At 44.5% G+C, this 27,697-nt stretch overlaps 1 protein-coding gene across 1 annotated transcript in view; it reads left to right on the top strand.

Annotated features, from left to right (window-relative positions):
- The window catches only part of AFF4 (ALF transcription elongation factor 4), a 798,699-nt gene extending 772,057 nt beyond the window's left edge, over positions 1–26,642 (top strand). Inside the window, exon 23 of the mRNA XM_086931629.1 lies at positions 19,885–26,642. Within this exon, the coding sequence (XP_086787755.1) occupies positions 19,885–20,012 (128 nt within the window). The 3' untranslated portion in view covers positions 20,013–26,642. The remainder of the gene's footprint in view (positions 1–19,884) is intronic.
- Positions 26,643–27,697: the final 1,055 nt, after the last annotated feature.

Here is a 27,697-nt window from a genome sequence, read left to right as displayed (position 1 = left end):
CGTGGACTTCCTCCTTGGTTATCACCTACCCAGTCGGCCTTTAGACAGACTTCTTTGCGTCTCTCCTTATTGTCTCTTCCCTTTCCTCACTTCCCCTACCCCCCCACTACGTTTCTCTCTCCTTTCTCTCCTCTCCTAATGTATTGCTGATTGTCTGATGTAATGTGTAATTGGTGATCTTTTTCTGTTATACTGTTGAACCACATTGTTGCACTTCCCTTCGTCTCTCCTGTCCTCTCCTCCCACATCCGCCCTATATTTATATCTCTCCTTCTCTCCTCTCTCAATGTATTGAGACTGAACTATTTTGTCTGATACCCTATGGAGCTACTTGGTTTAGCTATAGGCGAGATGGGCCGTGGATTCCCTCCTTGGTCATCACCTACCCAGTCGGTTTTTAGACAGACTTCTTTTCGTCTCTCCTTATTGTCTCTTCCCTTATCCTCCCTCTCTCACCTCCCCTGCCCCCTCCATTACTTCTCTCTCCTTTCTCTCCCCTCCTATTTAAATTGCCTATTTTTTGATGTATTGTGTAATTGTTGAATTTGTTCTGTTACATTGTTGATTCTCATGTAAAGCGCTCTGGTACCTTCTGGTCTAGCTAGCGCTATATAAAACTCTTTAAATAAATAAATAAAATAAGTAAGACAATTTTCGAACCAAAACAGAAGAAAATTGGTTATAAATCCTAAAACAGGACATATTCAAGAACCATTTCAAAGAAACGGAAAGCTGACTTGACAGAGCCCCATCATGCCCCTCCTAAAAAGAATATGGGCACTTACCCTTCTCCTCCTTACAATCCCACCTCCTTCTCCTCCTCCTAATCCTTACTTGCTCATTACACCTATCAACTCACCACTTAGGCCTATTGCACCTGACCCAAAGGATGAAGGGGACCGGGATGAGGACACTGGCGCTTGGTATGATTACCACACTGACCCAAATACAGATAATGACCCTGATTTGTATCCCTCTAGACCTTCCCCAACTGATGACAACATTGGTTATCTTGAGCTCCTTAACAGGGCTGCTCATTATCATGGAGTAAAACTTCACAAGGAGCGTTTAGAAGAGGATTTCCTTTTCGAGACACACTCTTCCTCACAAAGAATGGCTCATACCTTGCCAAAGCTGAAAGGTATGATAAAACATACAGACAAGGTCTTTAAGGATCCTGCAAGGGCTAGAATTATCACTCCTAGAGTAGATAAAAAATACAAATCCGCTCCTACAGATCTTATTTATATTAAAGGACAGCTACCCTTAGACTCTTGTAGTCTCCAAGGCTCGCAAGAGAGCTAACTCCCAAGCCACTGGAGACACCCCTCCTTCTGACAAGTAGTCCAAGCTTCTCGATACCTCCTGCAAAGGAATAGCTTTTCAGGCAGCAAACAACTGGCGCATTGCTAATGCCCAGGCGCTGCTAGCCCGTTATGACAGGGCTCATTACAATGAGCCAGAAGAACTCATACAACACTTGCCTGACCAATACAAATCTAAAGCAAACAACCTTATTCAGGAAGGTAAACTTATTACTAACACCTCTATTAAATGTGCACTAGACGCAGCAGACACAGCATCTTGTGCAATTAACACAAGTATACTGTTACGCAGGCACGCTTGACTCAGGATCTCTGGATTTAAGCCGGAGGTGCAAACCTCCATACTCAACCAGCCATTTGATAAAGAGCATCTTTTCGGCCCAGCTGTTGATACCATGCTGGAAAAGATGAGGAAGGACACTGAGGTTGCAAAGTCCATGGGGGCTTTACAGTTACCTGGCAGTAGACGTTCCTTTCGCTGCTCATTTTACAGGGGTGGCTCAAAAACTATGTCCAGTGACCATGCCTCATACTTTTACTTTTACAATCAATCCTTCTCGCTCAAAGGACATTCTAGAGGAGGTTGTAGAGGGAACAGTAACAGAGGAAGAGATAATTCCACACGCACTTCCCTCCGCTACCCCCTGATCATCCCACTCTTGTCGGGGACTTCTCTCCCAATTCTTACCTGTCTGGAATTCAATCACCTCAGGCAAGGGGGTACTACAAATTATCCAATATGGTTACTGCCTGGAGCTGATAAGCACTCCACCACATCTCTAAGAGCACTTGCAATGTCACCAGAACATCTCACTTTTTTTTTTAGCAAGAGGTTCTATCTCTCTTACAAAAACACGCTATAGACCCTGTTACTATAATACATCAAGGGACCGAGGCATACTCCCTGAATTTCTTAATTTCCAAAATTGACGGCTTTGGACCACTTTCACATGGTCACACTCCAACAGGTGCTTCCACTATTTCAGCAAGGCAACTTTCTATTCAATGTAGACCTAAAGGACACCTATTCCCATTCCTCCTGCCCACAGATAATATCTCAGGTTTGTGGTGGACGGACAACATTATCAATTCAAAGTCCTTCCATTCGGAGTAACTAAGGCACCCAGAGTTTTCACCAAGTGCCTCGCAGTAGTCGCAGCGCCTCTAAGAAGATAGCACGTTCATGTCTTCCCTTACCTAGATGACTGGCTGATAAAAGCCAAATCACAAAGCAGCATAGGATGTGGTCCGCCGGCTAGATTGCTGACTTTGGTGCTGGAAACCAAGGTTCGAGCCGCGGGGTCGCGTTCACATCCTGTGATTCTGGGCAAATCACTTCATCTCCCAGTGCCTGAATGTGTTCTTGTGTAATGTAACCGGTGCTCATGTAAAGCGCTCCAATACCTTTGGGTCGAGTTTGCCCGATATAAATCTGCATTAAAAAAAGACAATTCAACTGCTTCACAACTTGGGATTCACCGTAAACCACACCAAGTCTCACCTCCAACCATCCAACACCCAAGTGTATCTAGGAGCCACAATAGACACTCGCAAAGCTCTAGCGTACCCCACCCCAGTCAGGATTAAAAACAGGCAAACTCTAATTTCACAGTTTCAACCTCAACATTCATTACCAGCCAGAGTGTTCATGCAACTAATCAGAGTGATGGCTAATTGTTCCATATGCAAGACTTCAAATGCGTCTCCTACAGGAATGCTTAGCACATCAGTGGAACAAGGCTCAAGGACCGTTATCAGATCTGGTGTTGATAGATAGCCGTACTCATCGCTCTCTGCAGTGGTGCAACTTACAAAACCTTTCCAAGGGACGGCCATTTCTCGGTCCGTTCCACAGATAGTGATAACAGTAGACGTATCCCTCACTGTTTGGGGAGCACATATGGGAAAAGATACTATTCAGGGCATGTGGACTTTGCAACAAAAACAACTCCACATTAACCATGTAGAACTGATAGCAATTTCTCTAGCATTGAAAGCCTTACAACTTCATCTAGTAGGCAAAGCTGTCCTGGTTCGCACAAACAACATGATGGCCATGTACTACATACAAAAACAGGGGAAGGACACTTCAGCTGTCACAGTTAGCACAGAGCATCTGGTGATGGGCCAAACCTTAAAAGATCCATCTCCTTGCAGAACATCGTCCAGGAGTACACAATCAAGTTGCGGATCTGCTCAGTCGTCAACGAAAGCAGATACACAAATGGGAAGTTCACCCTCAAGTTCTCCTCCCGTTCTTCCAAATGCTGGGCTTCCCAGAGATAGATCTGTTCGCCAGCCACCTAAACGCCAAATGCCCAAACTTCGCGTCCAGACATTCACACCCATTGTGCAAAGGTAATGCCCTATGGATGAATTGGTCAGGAATATTTGCTTAAGCTTTTCCACCTCTCCCACTCATTGCATTAGTGGCTCAGAAACTCAAACAGCACTCCCTGACACTTATCCTATTTGCTCCCACATGGGCCCGACACCCCTGGTTCACAACTCTATTGGAACTATCAGTAGTTCCCTGTAAGACGGTGGCTCTGTATGTGCTGCACCAAAGTAAGGTTCAGTGTGCACAGAGTCCACAGTCCCTAGAGGTATGGCAGAGGTTAAAGTTAGATATAACCTTACTCTCTAAAGTGGTAGCTTGGTCAAGCAGTAAGGCAGTATCAGAGGACAGTGTAAAGCATTTGTTGTCAGCAAATGGTCTCACACACACTCAAGAACTGAACTCTAAGCCAATTGTTTTGTATATAAAAATATATTGTTGTTTATTTTAGAACCACAAGTAGGTACCATAATACTTTCTCAGAATGAGATGTTGCAATTGAATACTTTCAAATAGCAATATACTTTTAAATGCAATCTATACAGTTGTTGCAATATGCAACACAAGTTAAACACAAAATAACATTGAGCTCAATGGGAGGTTTTAAGTAAACGCAATAAAATCACTTTACAAATGTTTTTCTTACTCGGGCTGGATCCTGGATTCAGCCCTGGTGCAATTCCTGTAAATAGTTGAAAGAAATCGTTTTTGTTACACAGGCGATTTTTATTGTATGTTTTGAAAGTCTACACTTCGAAGAAATTCTGTTCAAAACCAAGCAATGTAATCCTACGGAGGAAAATCAAGTTAACAGTAAGTCACAGTTATATTTACTTTGTAGGGTCAGTGCTGGGCACCAAGATCCAACACTGGGATCTCTCCTGATAACAGGTGAGTAATTTCGTTTTCGTTGATCGGATGATTTTTAGTGAATATTTTTAAGTTGCAAAACTCGACAATTAGAAGAAATTCTGAGTGAACCCCAGTCAGTGTTACCCTATGGAGAAAATCAAGTTATCGGTCTTTAGGTAAGTACTCGGCTGGCAGAGTTAAGATTCTAGGGTAGACTCGAGGGGTCTCACAGGGTCAGGTAGGTACAGTCATTACACCCTCAGCAGTACACTGGCAGCCTGGTGCAGAGTGAGTAGGCCCAATGTTAGCCTATAGGCCTTTGGTGGCTGTTAGCAGGCAGGCCACGTGGCTGTGGGAGCTGAGCTCCTGGTCACTTACACAGGGCACGTGCGGAAGTAGAGTAGGATAGGTGCTGCATTCCCAGTGGCACTCGCGCTGCTGGGTGCAGGGTGCTTTTGGGCCTTCGGGCGCCCAATGTATTTCAGTGGGAAAGCTGCAAGACGAATAAAGGCTGCAAACTACGGGGTGAAGATTCTAAAGGTGCGACCACCACTTCGAGAGGGAAGTTGGGAAGCTGTAGGGTAGGTAGCCACCCAGGCGTTGGCCACAGGGGGCGCGGGGTGCCAGGTGCCGGGGTGATTTTTGGTGTAGCGAAATCTTACCCTCAGCTGGTCGCAGTTGAAGGGGTCCCTGGTTGTTAGGCTGCAGGTGTCGTCAGGAGCGTCGAGGAAGGTCCTTGGCTGCTGGATATGTGGTCACAGTTGCCGGGGGAAGTCCTTGTGGTCTCTGTTCACACAGGCCGGGCTCAGCGGGTGCAGTGTGCGCTGTATTCGCGGTTCCTGGCTGACACCAGGGGTTGTTGCTGTTTGAGCAGAACCACTGCTCATGGGAGTCCCAGTCTTTAGATGAGCAAGGCAGTCTGGTCCTCCGGGGTTTTCGAGGTTGCTGACCACAGGAGACGCCGGGGTTTAGCAGGAGCAGGTTCGAGGGTCGACAGGCCTGTAGGGCTGGGGCCAAGTCAGTTGGTGTCGTCCTCTTGTTAGGAGCTGCACGGCAGGTCTTGTTTCTTCTTGTTCTTCTTCTTGTTTCAAAATCGGGATCTGAGGAAGGAAGGTTCAGGGTGCCCCTAAATACTAAATTTAGGGGTGGTACAGGTAGGGTAAGGTCAGGGACCAATGGGTCCCTTTCTTGGGGTGAGTACACCCCCTATTCAGCCACTCTCCAGTGGAAGGGAGGTAGGAGCCTAGCTCTGATTGGGTAGGGCTCCCCATTCTCAAAATGGCGAGAACCCGGAGTTGTGCTTTACCTTGCCTCCCACGCCTGAGGGGTGCGGTTGGCAGAGGCTGGTACTTTCCCCTTTCCTCACGCTGTTTTTCCCGCCTGTCTTCCCGCCAGATTGGGGGTCAGAACCGGTGGGACCAGTTGCTGAGTACAGCAAGTGGCCTGGAGAAGCTCACAAAGGTGGCATATCTTTGAAGCTTCCCCTGCCCATCTTAGGGGAGGAGGCCTAGCACCTCACCCCATGATGTGCATTGTTGCAGGCCTACGATGGCGGATGGCTCTCTACCCAGGGGTCCAGCAACATGTCTGCTAGGTGGCAGCCTAAGCAGCCTCTCAGTCAGGATTCTGGTTGTGTCTTAGTTTCAGGGGGCAACGCTAAGTTCCCTTCTGTAGTGCACTTTACATTAAATCCCACACTGGCATCAGTGTGGATTTAATGTGCTGAGAAGTTTGATACCAAACTTCCCAGTCTTCAGTGTAGCCATCATGGTGTTGTGGTGTTCTTGATGACTACCTCCCAGCACCACATACTCTTAATGGCAGCACTGCACTTACAGTGCCCAAGAATGGACCTGGGTACTAGGGGTAGAGGGCTCATGCCCTTGTACCCCCACCACTGGCATAGGGCATTCAGCTAGAAGGGAGCCTGAGGTATGCCAGGGCAGTGTGTTGTGGGCATGGCACACAGGGATGTGTGCCATGTCGACTCTGTGGTTTGTTCTGCACCAAGACACTCAGCCTTCAAAGGCATTGTGTGTGTGTCAGGGTGCAGGACCTCTAAGGGTGGCACAATAAGTGCTGCAGCCCTTAGGGGCCTTCTCTGGTCACAGTGCCCTGGGTCCTAGGGTACCATTTAGCCGGTGCTTGAATACAAAACATCATGTTCGAGGCATATGAGCTGCAGATTCTACACTTTGCATTAGATCGCCACCTGACGTTGGGCTCGGATGATTGCATGTTGTTGTCGTCTTTGAAGAAGTCTTTGTAGTCTTAAGATAGATGACTCCTCCCTTGGACAACAGTGCGCATGGGCATCGGCTCCATCCTTAGATTGTTTTTTTGCGCCACTGGGATCGGATGCAACTTTTCCCCTCCGGTTCGAAATCTACTTTCCAAGGACTTCGACGCGCAAACCTTTCTAAAAACAACTTCAACATCAATATCCATAGACTCGTCTTCATCAGTTCGAATCTGGTAGACGACGCTGGCCTTTGGGCCTACCCACGTGGTGAAGCCTACAACTCATGGAATGGACACCATTCAAAAAATGCCCCGTGTGTGAAGCAAAATTTCCATGCAGCAACAATCACGAGGTGTGTAACCTGTGTTTATCACCTGAACACGACTAGTCGAGCTGCACAGCTTGTGCGTCCTTTAGATCCAAGAAGACCATTCAAGATCAGAGGGCCAGCCGATCCGACATGCAGAGATCAGCTCCGGAACCGGTGGATATTTTCGACGAAGGTCCATGTGTCCCCGAGGAAGATTCCGATAATCTCCAAATCGTATCCGAGGCAGACGACTCCGATAACTCCATACCATCAGGTCAACGCGTGAGGACGACTGCCCCTACCCCAGCCCCAACACCTAAACCAAAGACTAAGGTCAAAACTCCGCCTTCGGGGCCCAGTCGAGACTGAGACGTTGCTTCGAAAGCCCCGCCATCGAGCCCGGCTCCGAAGAAAATACTAAAGCCTTCCGGTAGCTCCATACCGAGCAAACCACACATGCCGATGCTACCAGCTCCCTCGGCACCAAAACAAGTCCCGGTTCGGAAAAACACTCAAACAGTCGACTCCTAAAGACAAGACTGCACCGAAACCAATGAAGCATGTTTCCGACGCTTACAAGCCGATCAAAACAGTTTCAAGCCCAAAATCTTCAGTGCCGAAACCTACAAAGTCTGCTTCCGATGCCTCCAAGCCCTCGAACCCGCCCTCGACTCTGAAAACAATATCTTCTGTGCCGAAAACTACGCCAAGGGACTATACAACAACTCTTAAGGCTAAAGACAAGCAGAAACCAAGCCCGGAGCCGAAAAAATTGGCGCCGAAAGCGATTTCTCAAGTAGAAGAGCTTTTTCGACCTGATCCTTTGCAAAAAAGGATATACATAGATCCAAAAACAGGACATGTTTCCACTGTGCCACATAGAAAGAGGAAGATAGATACCGCACCTTCAACTTCAGTGCCTGTCAAGGACTCTGCCACATCACCTATGCACCCTTCTTCTCCTGTACCTCCTCTTTCACCTTCTATTCCTTTTAGCATTTCACCTCAAAGTTCACCTGCTCATTCACCACAAAATTCTCCACCTCAATCTTCACCTCCACACACACCTCCTCAGAATGAAGATGAGTATAACATAGGGGATGGGGGGGACCCAGATGAGCGCTTTCCATACCCTAGTGATGTACCAGACTGGGAATATCCCAACCCACAAGATGTACCAGATATCCCTGACCCACATACATATCCATCCAAGCCATCTCCTCCTGAAGATAATATTGGGTTTAGACATCTACTCAATAGGGCTGCCATCTATCATAATGTAACAATGCACTCACATGAGGCAGACGAAGATTTTTTGTCAGACACTTTTGAACACTTACAAAGATCTGTTAAAATATTACCCATGATTAAAGGGGTCATTAAGCATGCCCCAGAAGTGTTTAAAGATCCTGTACGAGCTAGGATCATAAACCCAAGAATAGAAAAAAAGGACAGCTACCCTTAGATTCCCTAGTCGTTTCAAACGCTAGAAAACTAGCAAATTCAGACATCAGGTGAGGCGCCACCTCCTGATAAAATAATAGATGCTTCAGGCAAAAGGATAGCTTCACAAGGTGGCAATACATTGTGTATAGCTAACACACAAGCCCTCCTCGCAAGATACGACAGTGCTCATTATGACCAGTTAGAAACCCTTTTACAACATCTACCTGACCAATATAAAGCACAGGCAAATTACCTTATACAAGAGGTAAGCTTATTTCAAACTCCTCAATCAAGTGTGCTCTTGATGTAGCAGACACTGCATCTAGAGCAATAAACACTAGTGTCCTCCTTAGAAGATATGCGTGGCTACGCATTTCAGAGTTTAAGCAAGAGGTGCAAATAACCATCTTAAACCAACCATTCGACCAACAACAATTGTTTGGTCCAGTGGTAGACGTAGCACTTGAGAAAATGAAAAAAGACACTGATACTGCAAAATCTATGAGAGCTCTGCAGTCCACTCAACCAAGAGGCTCCTTTCGTCACTCCTTTTACAGAGCAGGCTCCAAACAAACTGTAGCTGACAATTCAACTTCCTTTAAAAACAATACGCAAGCATCCTCCAATAGAGGATATTTGAGAGGAGGCTACAGAGGTAATAACAATAAGGGAAGAGGTCGAGGTAATAACAATCTATCCTCTTACACCACTAAACAGTGACTTCCTTCAGCTCCCCCAACAGCATACCACTCCTGTAGGGGGTCGATTAACACAGTTCCTACCTGTCTGGAATTACATCACAGCAGACAAGTGGGTAAGACAGATTATCCAGTATGGTTACTGCCTAGAGCTCAATCGAACAACAGGAGAGTAAGTGTTTTTTCACTCTCGTACCCCTGGTATTCGTATTGATAAACAACAAAAGAGTGAAACGACAAAGGAGCAAAAAACCTCCGAAGAGTCATGTGAGGGACAGACTAAAAGGAAATGGTGAAGCAAGACCACACAGAACAACAGTATTAAAGTTAAAAAGAACCCTCACTCACCAACCTAGTGGTGACATGCTTCATCATTGGGTTCCCACTGGAAGGACCTAGCGTCCTCCCAGTGTGCTACAACGCCTGGTTACAGCAGAGCTGGTTCTTTTGTGTGTTGGAGTGGTGAAAATAACCCAATTGTGCTAAATGAGTGCCAAAAAAGGGGGAAAGTTAAAAAAAAAAAATGCTAAGTTGTGACTGTCAACTATTTTATTAATAGTCCAACCAGCACTAGTTAAAAACAGGTGATGAGTGGACTAATAGGTTAAGTCTCATTAAATGGAGACCCCTAGTCCTCAATAAATGTAATTGAATTTGGTCAACATGTTTCGGGCCGCGGTGGTGATAGGTTAGGTAACCTTCGGGGAGTCGCCTGTGTATCAATAACGCGGCGCTAAGATAACGCCCTGCCTTGTCAGCCCATGCAGCGCGGTAATAAACGCCTCTTGTATTTGGCCCCAGCAAATAGCTGAGTGTGCCTCAACAGCGACTGCCGTGAGTATACATAAGAATAAGAATATTTTTACCTTTTTTCACACTAATATCCTCTCAGTCGGATGCACCTTAGCGCGTGCAGACCGCCAAAGGATCACACTACTGGTCCTGAAGAATGCTGAGCGACTTGGGCTCTTTAAGTAGAAATACTGGGTAAGTAGCCTTTTTTTCCTTTTTTACGCAAAATGTGAACTTTGCATGGGTTTCTGGGTAAATAAACCTGGTGAGAGCCATGAAAGTCATGCACCCCTGTACTCCTCTGGTTGTCTAGTTTTAAAAAAATTTGAAGGTTTGCCTAGGTGATAGCTGAGCTATGGCACAAAGTCCACAGCTTCCTATAATGATAATGTAAATGAAGTCTTACTAAGGGCCGTCTTACTAAGGGCCATCTTACTGCCACAGATATCATTATGGTACTAATTTGTTAAAGTTAATCCACTACTTACACTGGTTGATTTTAGCACCTCCATAAATGCTGACTTCTAAGCAAAAATACTCATCAAAGTATCTAAATATTGACACCAAGCCTTCTAAAGGTGAGCCATAAAGCCACTTTAAGGCACCAATATGGTCTATTCACACACCATTCACGCACCACACACAAGACTTTTATACCAGCAGCCACAGGCCCAATCCAACAGATCAGTGCACTTGCATCAACAATGCGCCACCATGCAAAGGCCCATCACATTCATACGCCACAGGACGGAATCAGTTTGACTACATTTTACCACCTGTCAGGTAACTGCTGCCTCCTTTCTGGACATCACTGAATGCATGCCCAGTGAACCTTTACTAATGGCTCCCATGACAGCCACATGAGGCTCAGGAAGACATGTCTTTCTTGCGCCTTTAGTGCATTCACTGTGCTAAATGCAAATCCTTCCAGTTTGTGGATGCAAGTTGGGGATGTCAGAGTATGCCCCAGAGGCCTTTTTTATGAACTGAGTGAGCATATCTGCATTTGAAACTAAAGCAAACCTGCTTGGGAATTACCTGTAGTTCTCTAAAGAGGACATCATAAACTATGAAGATTAGTAGTTTTTAAAACACATGGTAGTTCGTTAGAACGTAGCATATGTTCCATCCACTGTTATATGCAGTGCTGTGACTGAAATGCACTAATCATACAGCAAACTGAACATCGACTAAGTTCTGACAGGTTTGAATCCATTGGTGAAGATGGTCATGGCATGTGTATCTGTACAACCTTCACTATCTGCCTTTTACCTATGCAATATTCCTAGGAAAGCACACCTACCGAAAGCTTTTCTGACCCGTTCTTGTCTCTCCTCATGAGTCCTGACTAATCCTGTATAATTGCCAAGTGATCCTATACTAATGCCTTCTGTCCCATGCTACTTCAGGCTCAAGAAAGTGTGTCCTACCTGCGCTATCAACACACTTACTGTGCTAAATAAAACTCTGTCCAGTTTGTGGGTGCAAGTTGGGGTTGTCTGAGTATGCCTTCCTCCGAGAGCTAATTCCTCGAACTGAGCGAACATATCTACCATTGAAATTAAGGCAAACATTCTGGGGAATGTGGCCTAAGTTACTTAAAGTAATAAGCCAAACAAATGTCCTTTCGGACTGCCCCCAGGGTTTCACCAATTGTCTAGCAGTAGTAGCTGTTTACCTGCGCAAGCAAAACATAAACGTGTTTGCATACTTAGATGATTGGCTCATCAAAAGCACAGCTCAGCAAAAGTTCTTCCAACACACTCAGGCCACCATAAACCTACTCCATCAACTAGGTTTTACCATCAGTGCAGCCAGATCCCATCTCCAACCCTTTCAAATATAACCTTACCTGAGAGCCATCTTCGACTCACAACGTTGTGATTGCTTACGCCAATGCTGCCCAGATTCAATCCTTCCTGGCGCTAATTTCCCAGTTTCAGCCTCATTAGAAGGTAACAATGAGGACTGTTATGCATCTCCTTGGTATGATGGCTTCAAGCATAGCCATAGTACCTCATGCCAGACTCAACATGTGTCCGCTGCAAGGGTGCTTAGCACACCAGTGGACTCCAGATGATCTAGTATTGATGGGCCATCAAGATGGCCACTCTCTGCAGTGGTGGAATGCTAACACTCTCTTTAAAAAGGACGGCCTTTCTTAGACCTAGAACCGCAGAGGATCATAACAACTAACAGCTCTCTCGTGGGTTGTGGTGTGCATTTACAAGATCTGACTGTCCAAGAACGCTGGACAATCCCCCAAACACATCTCCATATCAATCACCTGGAGTTGCTAGCTGTTCCTCTGGGGCTGAAAGCCTTTCTTACCCACCTGATTGGCAAGGTAGTCCTGATCAAAACAGACAACATGACTGCAATGTATTATCAAAAGCATGGAGCCACCAGGTCTCCTCAACCCGGTCATCTAGCCCACACTATCAGGAGGTGGACTCTCCAATGCAACATCCGCCTGTTAGTGGAGTAACTCCCGGGAGTGGACGACTTTGCAGGAGGTGCCAGCAAGTCTACGGGTGGGAACTCCCCACCCTCAAGTCATCCTCCCATACTTCCAACGATGGGGTCACCCAGATGTAGACTTTTTCCCCACAGCAGAAAACACTAAATATCCAAACTTCACCTCCAGGTTCACACACCCTCATTCCACAGGCAACACACTATGCATGAGTTGGTCACCCTTATCCTAGTGGCTCTCATGTGGGGAGGCAACCATGGTTCACCACACTCCTAGAACTATCCGTAGTTCCCCACGATGTACTGCAGAACAGGTGGGACCTTTTCACGGATAACCTTGGAGAAATCAGACCCCCAGATCCCTCAAACTTGCAATCTGGCTCCTGAAGTCCTAGAGTTTAGTTATTTAAATCTACTGCAACCTTGCATGGACATTCTTAAAGAAGCATGCAAGCCCACTACTCTGCCTGTTAAGCTACAAATTGGAAAAGGTTTGTTCACTGTTTTCATTACAAACACATTGAACCTTTAGGAGCCAATGTTCAAAACACTGTCTGTTATTTATTTAACTTGCATACATCCGGTCTAGCTTTTACATCTATAATACACCCTGCGGCCGTAGCCGTCTAGCTACAAAACGGACAGCATACTTGCCTATAAAGGATTCCAGTCATTAAAGCCTTCCTGGAAGGTTTCACTCCTCCTAGGGTGCCACCGGCTCCCACTTGGAATCTCAGTATTGTATTCACAAGATTAATAGGGCTTCCGTGTGTTTTTCTGATAGATACATCTGCTGTGTGGATTCCTCACCTTGTGAATATCCCCCTTGTGTCAGCAACATTCGGAAAATTCTTTTCGTAGCCTCGCGCCGACGTGGACTTGGACGTCATAGAGACACGGCCTCGCACGCGACTCCGCTGACGTCACCGACGCCTATAATAAGCCCACGCCGGCGTGATGACATCAGTTCCCTTTTTTCCGCGTCGTCGACGCTAACGGTTATCGGGAATCTCAGTAGCCAACTGGTACATTGTTGCCTTTTTGTTACCATTTTCTGCTTCTCTGTATCCTGTCTCTTCGACGATGTCGACAAAGAAGACCGGCTTCAAGCCCTGCAGGGAGTGCGGTACAATGATGTCTATTACCGACCCGCACGATCACTGCATCTGGTGTTTAAGTTCTGACCACGATGTGGATGGTTGTTCCTCATGTCGGAAGATGAACCCTAAGGCCCTGAGGGAAAGAGAGACCAAACTCCTGGTGGCAAAGCTGAAGGCTGGAAAAGGAAAATCTTCGAGGTCTCGATCTCGAAGGGCGCGGTCGAGGTCGAGATCGAAGTCAAGATCCAGATCTCAAGAGGGGACGTCTTCGAGGTCCGCTACAGACCATGCTTCGAAGTCAAAGAGGAAACATAAAAAGAGGAGGCATGAATCCCGACGTCGTTCCGGTATGGAGTCGAAGTAGAGGTCGAGGTCACCGAAGAAGGTGCGTTCAAAGGTGGTTACGCTGGAGGTCTCGGAACCAGAAGGTGAGGCCTCGCCTTCGGAGTCGAGGGTGCAGTCCCCGACTCCGGCTTCGAATCAGTCTCCGGCCTCGTCCTCGGTCCGAGATGAAGAAGAGGTTCAGGTGGATGTGGGTTCTACGCCTGCCGATGAGCCGAATCCAATCCCTCCTCAAGACCAGCCTGGGGGTTTACAGCCTCCCTTTCCATCCCCAGGCCAGGACCCATCGGCGTTTCTGAATGCTATGTATGGCGTCTTTTCAAGGGCATGGTACTCCTCTGGCGCACCTTCGGGTCCCATGGGTCCTCTGGCTTTCAATCTTGGAGTCCCTCAGTCCTATCCTCCTGTTCCATTTATGCCTTATATGCCGGCTCCACCGCCACATTGGCAGTTTCCGGCTCCGCCGAAGTCGTCGATGCCGGTTCCGGCGTCGCCCGCTCCTGAGCGTCCTCGAGAGCATCCCGCTGAGCCTTCGGATTCGTTGCCGACGTCGTTCCCGACTCCGTCAGAGCCGTTGGTGGATCCGGCTGTGAGGCGTGTGAATGAAAGGTCCAGAAGGGAGGCACAGCGCCTTTATGAAGAAAGGATGTATATGGAGTCACATCCAGATTTGGAGGAAGGTGAATTGTATGAGGACTGTTTTGAGGATCTGGCTGACGCTGGTAGCCTGGATTTCTCTCCTGAGTGGGAGTTACCTTCAGGCTCTGGTACACCTTCTAAGGATGTCCAGCCATATCATGTGGTGATGAGGAAGGCTGAGGAACTTTTGCAATTGACTTTGCCTACGGTGGAGTTTAAGTCCAATCTTCTCACTGAGGTTTTGCATTCACCTAGTTCTGTGGTAGAACCGTTGCTTCAGTTTAATGGCGCCTTAACTGAGCCCATTTTAGAGGTGTGGAAGAAACCGCTGTCGGCTCCTGCGGTGTCTAAGAGTGTGGCTAGAAGGTACAGGGTTGCACCTGATGACCCTGCTTTTTTGGCGTCTCATCCATCACTAGAGAGTCTAGTCATTCAAGCAGCCTGCTCCAAAAAGAATGTGAGTGCCTTTCCCCAGGTGCCCTGTGAAAAAGAGGCAAAGAAGCAGGATCAGGTTGCTAAAAAGACCTTCTCTTCTGCGAGAATGGCGTTGAAGTCGACTAATGCCACTTGTCTGTTGGGTAGGTATGTGCATGCCCTTATGGATTCTTTGCAAACTCTAGCTCCTAAGGTTCCTGAAGCCAGCAGGAAGGATTTTGAGGAGGTTATTTCGGATGCACAGGCGGCTGCTCGCCAAGTGATAGAGTGGTCTGGACACTGCGGACTCGGTGGCACGTATCATGGGCACGGCTGTCGCCACTAGGAGGTCGGCTTGGCTGAAATCCTCGGACTTTTCAGCGGATGTTCAGGTGACCTTGCTGGATCTTCCGTTTGATGGATCTGGTCTCTTTGGGAAGAAAGCAGATTCGGCCCTGGAGAGATTTAAAGACAGTAGGGCGACTGCTAAATCTTTAGGTCTCCAGGTCAGAGGCTCTTCGTCCAACAGGAGATTCAGGGGTTTTGGTCGCTCCTTTCGAAATTACCGACCAGGTAAGCAACAGCAGTAGCAACAAAATTCCATGTACGAGTGGTACAGAGGAAAGCAAAGGGCACGTCCTCGTGGTCGTCAAGTCTCCTCCTCCTCCACTTCCTCCAACCCTCCAGCCTCAGAAAAGCAGCCCTAGATCCGCCATTCAGGATCATGTGGGTCCGGTGGGGGGTCGGCTTACCCATTTTCTACAGGATTGGGAATCTGTTACATCAGATCTTTGGGTTCTCAATCTTGTAGAAAAAGGGTATGATCTTCCCTTTCGGGAATTCCCTCCCAATTACCCTCCTTGTCAAGGTTATTGCACGGAGGAATATCTGTTACTTCTGCAGGAGGAAGTGCTGACTCTGTTAAGAAAGGGTGCCATAGAGGTGGTCCCAGAGCAGGAAAGGGGTCAGGGATGCTACTCCCGGTATTTCCTGATTCCCAAGAAGGATGGAAGACTTTGTCCGATTCTGGATCTCAGGGTCTTGAATCTCTATCTGAAACAGGAGAAATTCAAGATGCTCACCCTTGCTCAGGTTCTTCAAGCGCTGCTAGAAGAAGACTGGATGGTGTTGCTCGACTTGCAGGATGCGTACTTCCATATCCCAATCCTGAAGTCGCACAGGAAGTATCTCCATTTTACGGTGGGATCGCAACACTATCAGTTTGCGGTCCTTCCTTTTGGACTTACTACTGCGCCTCGAGTCTTCACCAAGGTGATGGCAGTGGTGGCAGCACATCTCAGAAGGTCGGGGATTCCAGTATTCCCCTATTTGGACGACTGGCTGATCAAAGCAGAGTCGTCAGAGAAAGTGCTCCAGCATCTGCAGGAGACAACTCAGTTGTTGTACCGGTTGGGTTTTTCAATAAATTTACCCAAGTCTCACCTGGTGCCCTCCCAGCGCAACCTGTTCATAGGTGCTGTACTGGACACAACTGTATGTCGTGCATTCCCTCCACCTCAAAGGATTCGCGACATACAGGAAATGATTCCTTTATTCTACAATGGAGCGGTCGTTCCTGTCCTGAAGGTCCTTCGCCTGCTCGGTCTGTTGGCTTCCTGCATTCTGTTGGCCAACCATGCACGCTGGCACATGAGGGCGCTCCAGTGGTGCCTCCGCAGGCAGTGGTATCAGCACAACGGAGATCTCAGGGAGTCAGTGAGGGTCTCCAGAGAAGCTGCGGCGGATCTGTCTTGGTGAGGCGTGGAAGGCAACCTGTCACAGGGGAAGCCTTTTCATCTGCCTCCTCCGGTGGCCACAGTGATAACTGATGCATCCACTCTTGGGTGGGGTGCTCATCTGAGGGATCTGGAGGTCAAGGGTCTTTGGTCTCCAGAGGAAAGGTTGCTTCATATCAACCTTTTAGAATTACGGGCGATACGTTTGGCGCTCAAGGCCTTCCTCCCTTCCTTTCGCGGTCGGTCGATCCAGGTCCTGACGGACAACACGACCGCAATGTGGTACATCAACAAGCAGGGAGGAGTGGGGTCGCAGTGTCTCTGCAGAGAGGCTCTGCGTCTCTGGTCCTGGGTTCAGGACCGTCAGATTTGGCTGATGGCAAATCATCTGTCCGGAGTTCTGAACGTTCGTGCGGACTCTCTGTCAGCAGTTCTCGGCCGACCACGAATGGAGGCTCCATCCGGAGGTTGTTCACGACATCTTTCAGATGTGGGGAGCTCCTCGGGTGGACCGGTTTGCCACTCACGAGAATGCTCACTGCCCGTTTTTCTGCAGTCTCCAGTATTCGATGCAAGGAGCCTTTGGGGACGCGTTTCAGTTGAGTTGGGGAAGACAACTCCTTTACGCGTTTCCTCCCATACCCTTGATTCCTCGGGTTCTGAGGAAGATTCGCCAAGACCGGGCCCAAGTTATATTGTTCGCCCCAGATTGGCCAAGAAGGGTGTGGTACACAGATCTTCTCCACCTCTCCTCTCACCCGCCGCTCCGTCTCCCTCTCAGGGCAGACCTCCTCTCTCAGATGGAGGGGCAGGTTCTACACCCCCACCTCCAGACATTACACCTTCATGGCTGGAGATTGAACGGGCAACCTGAATTCCTTTTCTCTCCCGCCTGACGTGGTGGATGTCATCTTGTCAGCCAGGCGTGACTCCACTAAGACCGTTTATTCATACAGATGGTCAAAATTTGTCTCTTGGTGTGGGGGGGAAATCTATTGACCCTTTGAGAGCTCTTTTGTCTGATGTTCTTCAGTTCGCTCTTTCTCTGGCGCGGCAAGGGCTTGCTGTTGCCACAGTTAAGGGCTATCTTTCTGTGCTGTCGGCATTTCTTTGCATGCCTGACCAGCCGTGGGCCTCACAAATAAGTTCCCTCCTACTCCTTTCATTGTGCCTCAGTGGGACTTAAATCTTGTCTTGACTTTTTTGATGGGTGCTCCCTTTGAGCCTCTTCATAAATGTCCTATGAGGCTTTTGACTCTTAAGACAGTCTTCCTCGTTGCAATAACCTCAGCAAGTAAGTGAGCTTCAAGCTCTTAGTTCCAAGCCCCCATTCCTGTCCATTCATGCTGATCTTTTGGTTCTTAGGACCAGGGCTGCTTTTCTCCCTAAGGTGGTGACTCCTTTCCACCTTGGTCAGTCCATTACCCTCCCTACCTTTTATCCTCCCCCTCACCCTTGCAAGGAGGAGGAGAGAGTACACCGTCTGGACCCCAAGAGGGCGGTGTCCTTTTACCTGGACAGGTCTAAAGACTGTCGTTTGGATGACCAGCTCTTCATTGGGTTTGCTGGCTGCAAGAGAGGAAGAGAGGTCCGTAAGAGAACATGGTCAAGATGGATCGTCCTCTGTATTAAGATCTGCTACTTTTTTGGCCGGTAAGGAGCCTCCTGAGGGTATAAGGGCTCATTCAACAAGAGCTAAATCTTTTACTTCAGCTTTAGCTAGACGTGTTCCTGTGGAAGATATTTGTAGGGCGGCAACTTGGTCTTCCCTCCACACTTTCGCGAAGCATTACTGCTTGGATTCCGAAGTGAGGAGGGACGGGCATTTTGCGCGCTCTGTCCTCCAGGATTTCCTGGTTTAAAAGAGTGGACTCCCTCCGGGAGTGGGGACTGCTGTGGGACTCTATTCACAAGGTGAGGAATCCACACGGCAGATGTATCTATCAGAAGAACAAGTTACTTACCTTCGGTAACGCTTTTTCTGGTAGATACAATATCTGCCTGTGGATTCCTCACTGACCCACCCGCCTCCCCGTTGTCCACTCTTCTATACCTGGTTTACTGTAATGTATATACATTTTGTTGTCAAGGAGTTGTTTCAATAGCTTTCCTGCATTTGCTTCACACTGTGTGTGTTATCTTGACTTTATGTACTGTGTATACTGTGTATATATCTACTGTCATTGGTCCGTCCGTGTGCCTCGAAGGCACGGAAAAAAGGACGGAACTGATGTAATCACGCCGACGTGGGCCTATTATAGGCGTCGGTGACGTCAGCGGAGTCGCGTGCAAGGCCGTGTCTCTGACGTCCACGTCGGCGCGATGCTACGAAAAGAATTTTCCGAATGTTGCTGACGCAAGGGGGATATTCACAAGGTGAGGAATCCACAGGCAGATATTGTATCTACCAGAAAAAGCGTTACCGAAGGTAAGTAACTTGTTCGATACTGTTACTGTTACATTTATATTTATGAGTTTGCCCAAATTTCATTAGCATGGACATTGCACTATACTTCATACTCCATCCTTCACCCTTCTTCTGGGAATACAGTGTAACAATGGAGTCGGTGACCGTGCACATTACCAACAAGAGTAGGAGTCTCTATACCTTGTGATTTGAAAGACTTTATTTGAAGAAAATCAACTTGCACACATACAACACTAAATGGTGGGATTATGCTAAGCATGTAAATTTACAACACTACATGCCACAAACAGATGCTTACTAGGTAAGTAAAATTTTCCTTTCAAGTAACATATCCAGTGACTTTCTAAACTAATCATGGCATCAACATATAGCCTTCAGGTTTTCAATTACTATTAATGCCACTTCTTTTGTGCAGGCCATGGATGTGAAAATTAGGTTTCATTACTCTTGGCACCCAGAGCACTTTACTGCCTCAAAGTGATAATGAAAAAAAAAGCTGTTATAAGGCAAATGCAACTTTCACCTATTCACTCTATTGTCTACATTATAAAACGAAAACCAAAGTATACATTCCAGCCTAGTTGCTATATTTCATAGGCTCTTTAGCTCATAGTTGTCATTGTCACCCAAAAATAAGTCCTATATAAGTCATTTTTACCAAAAGGCCTTCATTTGTTATGAAATGAAAATTCAATCTTTGCCGTGGAGGTTCTGAATCCATTTAAAGTTAACATTTTTTTCTTCTAGAATTCTTTGTGGAACTGGACAAAGTCATGGGTCCACTGATATTCAATACGAGCACCATGATTGAACTGGTACGCTTCACCCGCCAAGGGCTACATTGGTTACGTCTGGATGCCAAATTAATTTCTTAAGGAACAGAGAGAATCTCAACCTGGATACTTTTGCTGCCTCTCGTTTACTCCTGAACACTGTGTCTGTTGATGAGGATGACTGCCATAACTCATTGCTGCATTGACACTAAGATTATGGACTATTGTCCATCTTTTCCAGTGTTGTTTCATTTACACATCTAGGACTTCTTGTTAAAGAACTTTAGTATTTTCCATTTTAAAACGTTATTTAAATATTTTTTAAATCTGGATCACGAAATGCTGATTGAATGAATGAATCTGCAGTGGAAACGGATTTTATCATATTGCACAAATAATCATGCAGACCCCTATTTATTTTTTTATTATTTAAAGAAAAAGCAAACCTGCTCGGCTATTTTGAAACTCACTATATACATTTTTACTTCAGATTTCATAACGAACATTATACAAAATCATGCTATTGTTTTATATCTGTACGGATTATGTCTTTTTTGCAGTAGAGATTGTGTAAAAACCCATGGTTCCATAAGAGAAAGTGTAGGGACAGTCATCGTTACACTTGCACATGCAGCTCATATAGAATACTGCTTGTTTGCATCTGTGCAAAAGGTTAAGCAGGGATTTTTAAGAGTTATTCTTCTACAGATTAAAAAAAGTCATTCTAAATATAGTTAAAATGAAATATTTATATATTCAAACACACACATATATGGAAAAGTATTTTAGTTATACCTGACTTGTCCAACACAAGTTAAAACCATGTCATATAAACACCAGAACAATCACTAGGCTGATTAAAAAAATGCATTTGATGCAATATAAAAAGGTTTACACAGGGTATGAGGTTTTAGAAGAGAATATTGATTGTTGCCCTTTGTGGCTTATGGATATGAAATGTACCCTTATGATTCTGAACTTATGTGCCATTAGTGTATAAATTTTATAAAGAAAGGACAGCCTTCCTTTTAAAAACAAGCTGCATTTGTTAAATATCTGAAGAGCTTGAGTATAGTGCTCTTTTTGAGCTATAAGCTAAATATAAAGATGGTTAGTATTTAAAGTGTTTATGGATTTTACATTTTTACACAGCAAATCTATGAAATGAGCTGAAAGCAGTTTTACTCATGCACAATAAGAGGATAATACAGAACTGGCTGCTCCAAATAAATGTCTGCTTCTCAGTGACATGAAATAGATAATCCTTACACCAGTATTGAGTTGTTTGCTTGCATGTTTCAGACTGAAACCTTAGAGTTTTGGTCCTCGGTCTAAATAGATAAGAAGTACTTGGGCAAGCAAACTTTTTTCAGTCCTTAGTACTTGAAAAACACTACTCTTAATGTTTTTTAGTGTGCTTCTGCATGAGAAGAATGCAACAAACTTTGCAAATCATTTGTGTGCTAAATAGAATTTGGAAGTCACTGCTTTTTAGAGTAATGGTTAGTTGGTTGAAAATTTTCAAATATGGATTTAGGCACCCAAGCATCTCCCTCCGATTCAGAGATTACTTCTATCTAATGATAGGCTGCAAGATGGACTGTTCATTGAAACAAAGTATTTATTTGTGATATCTTGCCACTTTCCAGGAGTTGACTCCCCTGTAGCAATCTTGTTATTGAACTGTTATCACTTATCACATCCATAAGGGAACCCATTAAAGGGTGTGCTGCACAAGAGTAGTGTTTGTCCGCTGCAAAAAAATGTATTAATGACTTTTTATGAAGGTGCAAATGTTAAAGTAAATGTTTCTATAGATTCTACTAACTAGGAAGTGGTTCATATGAACCCAGCATTTTTTTTTAAACAAAAACATTGAAATTCTCAAAACGGATCATTGTTGGATTTTCTCTTCAATCTCTGCCTTAATGAAGATACCTGAAACAAACATATGAGAGATGCTACACATGTGCCTATTTTATTCCTCTATAATTAGGAAAATATTCCCAACGGATAAAAAGGGAGAATAGCATTTAACTCAAACTCCACCCTAGCTTTCAAATGCACTGCTCCAGAAATGGTTAAAAACTAGTTACATCAGCAGCTTTGTTTCACAAGATGGTTCTCTTCAGTCTTTGCTGACTGATCTTGAGAGAGGCTTCATGGTAAAAGAAAGACACATTTTGTGTACCCAGATTTCTACCTATAAATATAGAATTGGATACATGAACCAATATCCATGGTTAAACGTTATAGCTGAAACCTGTCTTAAAGAGGATTTTTCCCCATACTCGCTCAGGCTATATCATATTACGCTAGTTAATCGCCCAGGAAGGTCTGGCAGCAGTGTCTTAGTCATCTATGGAGCTGCTCTTTCGGTTTGGGCAACAGATCAGCTCTCCAATACTGAATTTAGGTCTCTCACTCTCTCCATGACCACTAGTCAGTCAACAAAGGTACAACTAATATACCAATCTTTTGGTCCTATGAAAAACATTATCCTTTCCCTACAACGCTTTTTTTCCCACCGCTCACCTGAACAGCAACAGCTTAATTGTTCTTTGTGATTTTAACCTTCATGTTGCTGACTAGCAAAACAATGCAGCATCAAAATTACTGAATGTTTGCTCAATATTTGATCTGTCTTAACTAGTCTAAGACTTTGTCCATCTGAACATTTGTCACACTTGACATGGCCTAGTGGAGTCCTTCTCTGCACTAGAGCTTACTCTGACAATTAGGCCATTCTTTTTACTAGTAATAAAATAAATCATACCAATGCTAATTTTATAACTACCCACATTACTGTGTTGTCCACGGTCCAAGGTAAACTTTTCTAAACCAGTTGTTCTTCCAGACAATGCTTGTCCCACTTTACAGAAATACCAACATCTCTGTGGATCTTTTTAATGACTAGGTTTCTTCGGCCTTAGATGCTGCTTTCTTTTGAAAACTCAGACTTCTCCCAGAACGTCTCCATCTGCCCCTGTGGTATACTGAAGAGCTTTCTTTGGCAAAAAGATTATGTAAAATGTATGAGAGTCTCTGGCGCTGCATTTATAACTGAGGACGCACTAACATACAAACATGAGTTACAAGTCTACAGAAAGTTATATAATGCCCCGGCCAAGTACTATGATAAATGCATTACCACTGCAAAAAATACTGCTAAAGAAATTTTAGCAATCTTCAATTCCCTACAGCTTATCCTGAAGCTACTGTTACATTAGTCTTAACTAAACAAAACTTCTGCTCTGATTTAGCAGTCTCTTTTCAGGATAAGGCTGCCCGACATTTGAGCTTTTTTAAATATTAGCTAATCCTACACTTGCCTCTGTGCAAGACTGTCCAAGTGGTACTCTTTCTCGTTCTCCTGTAGTGCCCGCCTTGGTCAGATTTTGCACTGGTGGGTCAAGATGTCCTCCTTTCTAAGCTTAACCATATTTCTTCTGGCTTCCCTGTAGATTCCTGCCCAACTAAGATCATGAACTGTTTTACTTCTTGTGTGGACATTGTAGTTGCATCAGTTTGCAATGCCTCTTTCCCTTCTGATAAGGTGTATGATCTTTGGACAGTAGTGTTTATTATGTATCTGCTGAAAAACCCCACACTTGATCCTGCAATTTTGTTCAGCTGTTGTCCTATATCCCCATTACCCCTTATTGCTAAAATCATGGTAAGTTGAAGTAATACGCAACTCTCAAAAAATATAAAAGGCAGTTCTTTTAATATCTATCATTCAGGTTTTCTTCTGAGACTTAGCACTAAAACTGTGTTGACAGAGCCAAAAATGAAATATGGATGATTATGTATGCTGGGAGATCTGCTTTCATAACCCTTTGTTGACCCCTTATCTGCTCTCAATACTGTTTCTCATGACTTTCTTCTGAACAGACTATCTGCAGCTGGTCTGCAGGGCACCATTCTAAGTTGGTTTCAGCATTTTCTGAAGGGACATATTTAAGCAGTTGTTGTTGTCCATTATCAATTCATTATCAATCCGTGTTCAAAACAGTAAACTGTGGGGTTCTCCAAGGCTCATCGTTAAGCCCCATCCTTTATTATCTATATGTTGGTCTCCTTGCATCATCTCGCAGCCTTCAGTTCTGTTCTAGCGCAGAAAACACCAAAATCACTCTGTGACTGAATGGAGTGTGCAAACCTTTTCTTGACCAGTGCAAAATTGCTTGCTATCAATGGCCAACTGAATGAATGCAAACTCTCTCTGGCTTAACACAGACAAGAATAACGACTTGATTTTTGGCAGTTCTTACATCTGGACCTCTAACTGGTGGTGGCTGTCTCTAGGCAATTGTCCAAAACCATCTTCTAATTCAGGAATAATTTTCGATGCCAAACTATAATTTGAAGCCCACGCCAAAAAGTTAAGTCTCCTGTTTTTCGGGATGAAGTTTTTGAGAAAAATCATTCCTCGTTCACCTAGCTTATCTAGGCTCAGTTCTAAAATTGTCCCTTATTTCCAGCAGGTTGGACTATTGTAACTCTATTTTCATTGGACTCTTTAGCCATCTCTTCTTCTCTCGGTTGGAGGTGAAACAAAATGCAACTGCTTGCTTAATTCTAGGTCTTGGCAGACGCACTAGAATCTCTGATCATCTTGTTGCCCTTCATTGGCTATCTCTACACAAACTATGCATTTTTGAGGCTCTCTGTTTTTGTAATAGAAACATGCATGGCTCTGTATGTAGAAACTATACGACTTCTCTCCCTACCTGTCTGCTAGATCCCTTCGTTGTAGCATGTTGCAGCTTGCAAATATTCCTAAATTCAATGAGATCCGCTCAGATGGCAGAGCCTTTTTTATATTGATGAACAACCTCTGCTTGCCACTTGTGCAGAACCTAGGTCCTCATTTTACCAAAGCAGGTTCCGAGCTACATATTTTTGCTGTAAGCAGTGCATCATTCCGGTGGCAGGACATCCTTTTGGGTTATCGCACAGTGTATACATTTTAAAATCAAATCAAACTTTGAAAGATATTTTAGAATTTACCTGCTTAAAAGTACTGCCACACACTCCCTTATTTCTAAAAGTATAAAATATTCCTACTTCAAAACCTTATTTGGTTTCAAACTGCAACCTTTCGCTTTGTAGATTTTCTCATCCTGCATTGTACAAAACCAGTATTATGAAGTACATTCAAAGTATTAAGGGATGCACAAGGAAACAATTATTTAAGCTAGGCGGATCATTTAAAAAATTTCAACTGTTGTCTTTGCTTCTAAAAGCACTAGTAAATTCTGGACAAAAAGCACCCAGTTGCAAGATTGCAAAGATGCATGGTTAACATATGGACCCGTTTCATGTGATTTTGTAATTTCCATTTTCCTTTTAGAAATATGGGCCTGCAAGTCTGATTAGGTAGACTGAAGCTTGATAACAAAAATAAGGGCAGATAACTGTACTCCTGATTTCTTAGGGCTAGTTCATGCCCTCCTGAATATTTTAAATTACACACTGCAGTTGCTGCTCCTGGAAGGGAGCCAGTAACAGATTGCCTATCCAGATTTGAAAGATACCTATTGATAAGTAGCTTTTTCTTCAATTCTGGATTCACTCCTTGTAGATGACTATTCAATGACCATTGGAAACTAAGATTCTCAACTGTTTGTAAATTAGTCACTACAATGTACGCTGTATTGGACGTTGTAGAATATGTATGTATCATTGTGTATTCTTCAGTTGGCATAAGGACTTTTGTAAGTGAAATTTATTAAAGCAACTGGTTTCAGGGAGTTAAACACGAACCCCGGTAAATATTAGGCTTTAAAATGCTGCGTATAACATATTTAAAAAATAGAGTACATTTTCTGCCCTGTGCTTTTGTAAACCATGAGGTATATTAGGTGCATGTTGACATTTTTTAACTGTTAACAGAAGATCTGCATGAAGACCTGTTGTGTCGTGTACAAGTTGACACCCTGCAGTTCTGTTGCAGTATTTATTTTCCTGATGTCAGGCTTGCTATAACTCTTTCAAGTATGTTAAATTATGGTGTGCACTTCCAGCACAACTTATTAGAAACTGTAACCTGCCCAGTAAGATTCAAGAGTGCCGATCTGGGTTACTTTCCCCCATTCCATACCGCTTAGTGATTTGTTTTTCTCACTTCATATTCTGTTTGTATTAACGTTCTTGTATAGCAAAATAATTGCACTGGCATTTGTTTGAAATTGAGGTATGTGCCAAATAGTTCAGTTTCAGAGAAGGAATACAGTGTTCCTTCCAGTACTGCACCTATATCGGAGACATTTATACATCAACATAAATGTACTACTAGGTAGAAAATTAGTAGTTCTAATTGTATTTACATATTGTAAATATGCATCTATCTTTGTATGACTTGTTTCTTGCCGAAAAGATCTGATTGCACCCCTGCTGTAAGGCCTTGAAAAGGATTCTTCAGAAAATAGGTTATTGGAAATAGGTAACTGATTCAGCACATCATGCAATATAAGCAGCTAACTTCAGCTTTATTTTCCTTAGAAAATACACATTCCATATTTTGGGGTTACACTATTGTTTGTAGCATATATATCGGTTCCACAATAGTATTTTGATTCTTATGTATTAAACTGGTTTTAAGGTGGACACTGTCACACTTCTTAATCCCCTTTTCTTATGCTCTCTGATATATAAAACCGGCTGCATCTTCAGGATATTTTGATTTGAAACAAATCATTAAAAACAATTGTTGTTAATTATATCCTATCCGGTTTGTGGTCTCAGATCTCACCACCTTTGACATGGATGTGATACCAAGGAGAGTGAACAAAATATTTTTCACTTTAGTTATGTTTTTATGGAAACATAGTATTTTTTTCTGCATACACAATACACAGTGTTCTTATTAGGCTAAGAAAATTTTTTGATTGTTCAGGTCTTGTCAGTATTTCGTTAATACAGATCTATTTTTGTTGTCTTAGTGCTCTTGTATGTCACACCATGCCACGTAGGTGTTGGTGCAAAAACACCTATTATCCCCTCCGTTCACCTATGCAGTTTAATGAGATATTGGTTATAATGTTTTTTTAATCTCCTCATAAAAGATTAATGCTGTGATAGTGTAAACATACCTTATTGGAATTTTGGTTTAGTAGGAAACATTTGTTTCAGATTAATGGAGTAGACAAATACTTAGGTATCCAAATTGTCAGTACCCTTCATAACATCTTTTTGAAACTACATACCTTTCTGCTACCAACCTTTTGTCACTCTCTTGGTGACACAAATGTATGTTGGATTTGGAAACGCGCAGTGTAGGAAATGGGTTACAGAAGTGTTTCCTATTTTTCTTAAAAAAAAGGAATACCTCTGTTCGAGGCATGTGGGCTGCTAAATTCATATCTTTGCATTAGATCGCCACCTAGTGTTGGGTCCGGATGATCGCACATTGTTGTCCTGGAAGAGTCTTCGAAGTATCCTGAGATGGGTGGCTCCTCCCCTGGACTACAGTGCGCATGGGCATCGGCTCCATCCCCAGATTGTTTTTTTCCGCCATTGGGTTCGGATGCGGTCTCGACGTCTCTCCGTCGGAACCGATTAAACATCTTTTTTTTTTTTTTTTTACGGCCAAAAGGCTTTGGGTTCTTTACGTCGGTATTGTTTGCGTACGGTCTCGAGTTCTTCCGTCTCTCGGAGCCGGAATCACCGGAGTTTTACTACTCTTCGGACATCGAGGCCTTCTCATCGCGACTCGACTAAGTTCCCAGCATGGAGCGGAGTCCGTTTAAACTCTGCCCGCTCTGTGGGTCCAAATACCCACA

This window comes from Lissotriton vulgaris, chromosome 7 (genome assembly GCF_964263255.1).
Source record: "Lissotriton vulgaris chromosome 7, aLisVul1.2, whole genome shotgun sequence".
NCBI lineage: Eukaryota > Metazoa > Chordata > Amphibia > Caudata > Salamandridae > Lissotriton > Lissotriton vulgaris.
The sequence above is the reverse complement of the archived record's forward strand: the minus strand, read 5'-3'. Positions and strand labels throughout refer to the sequence as shown.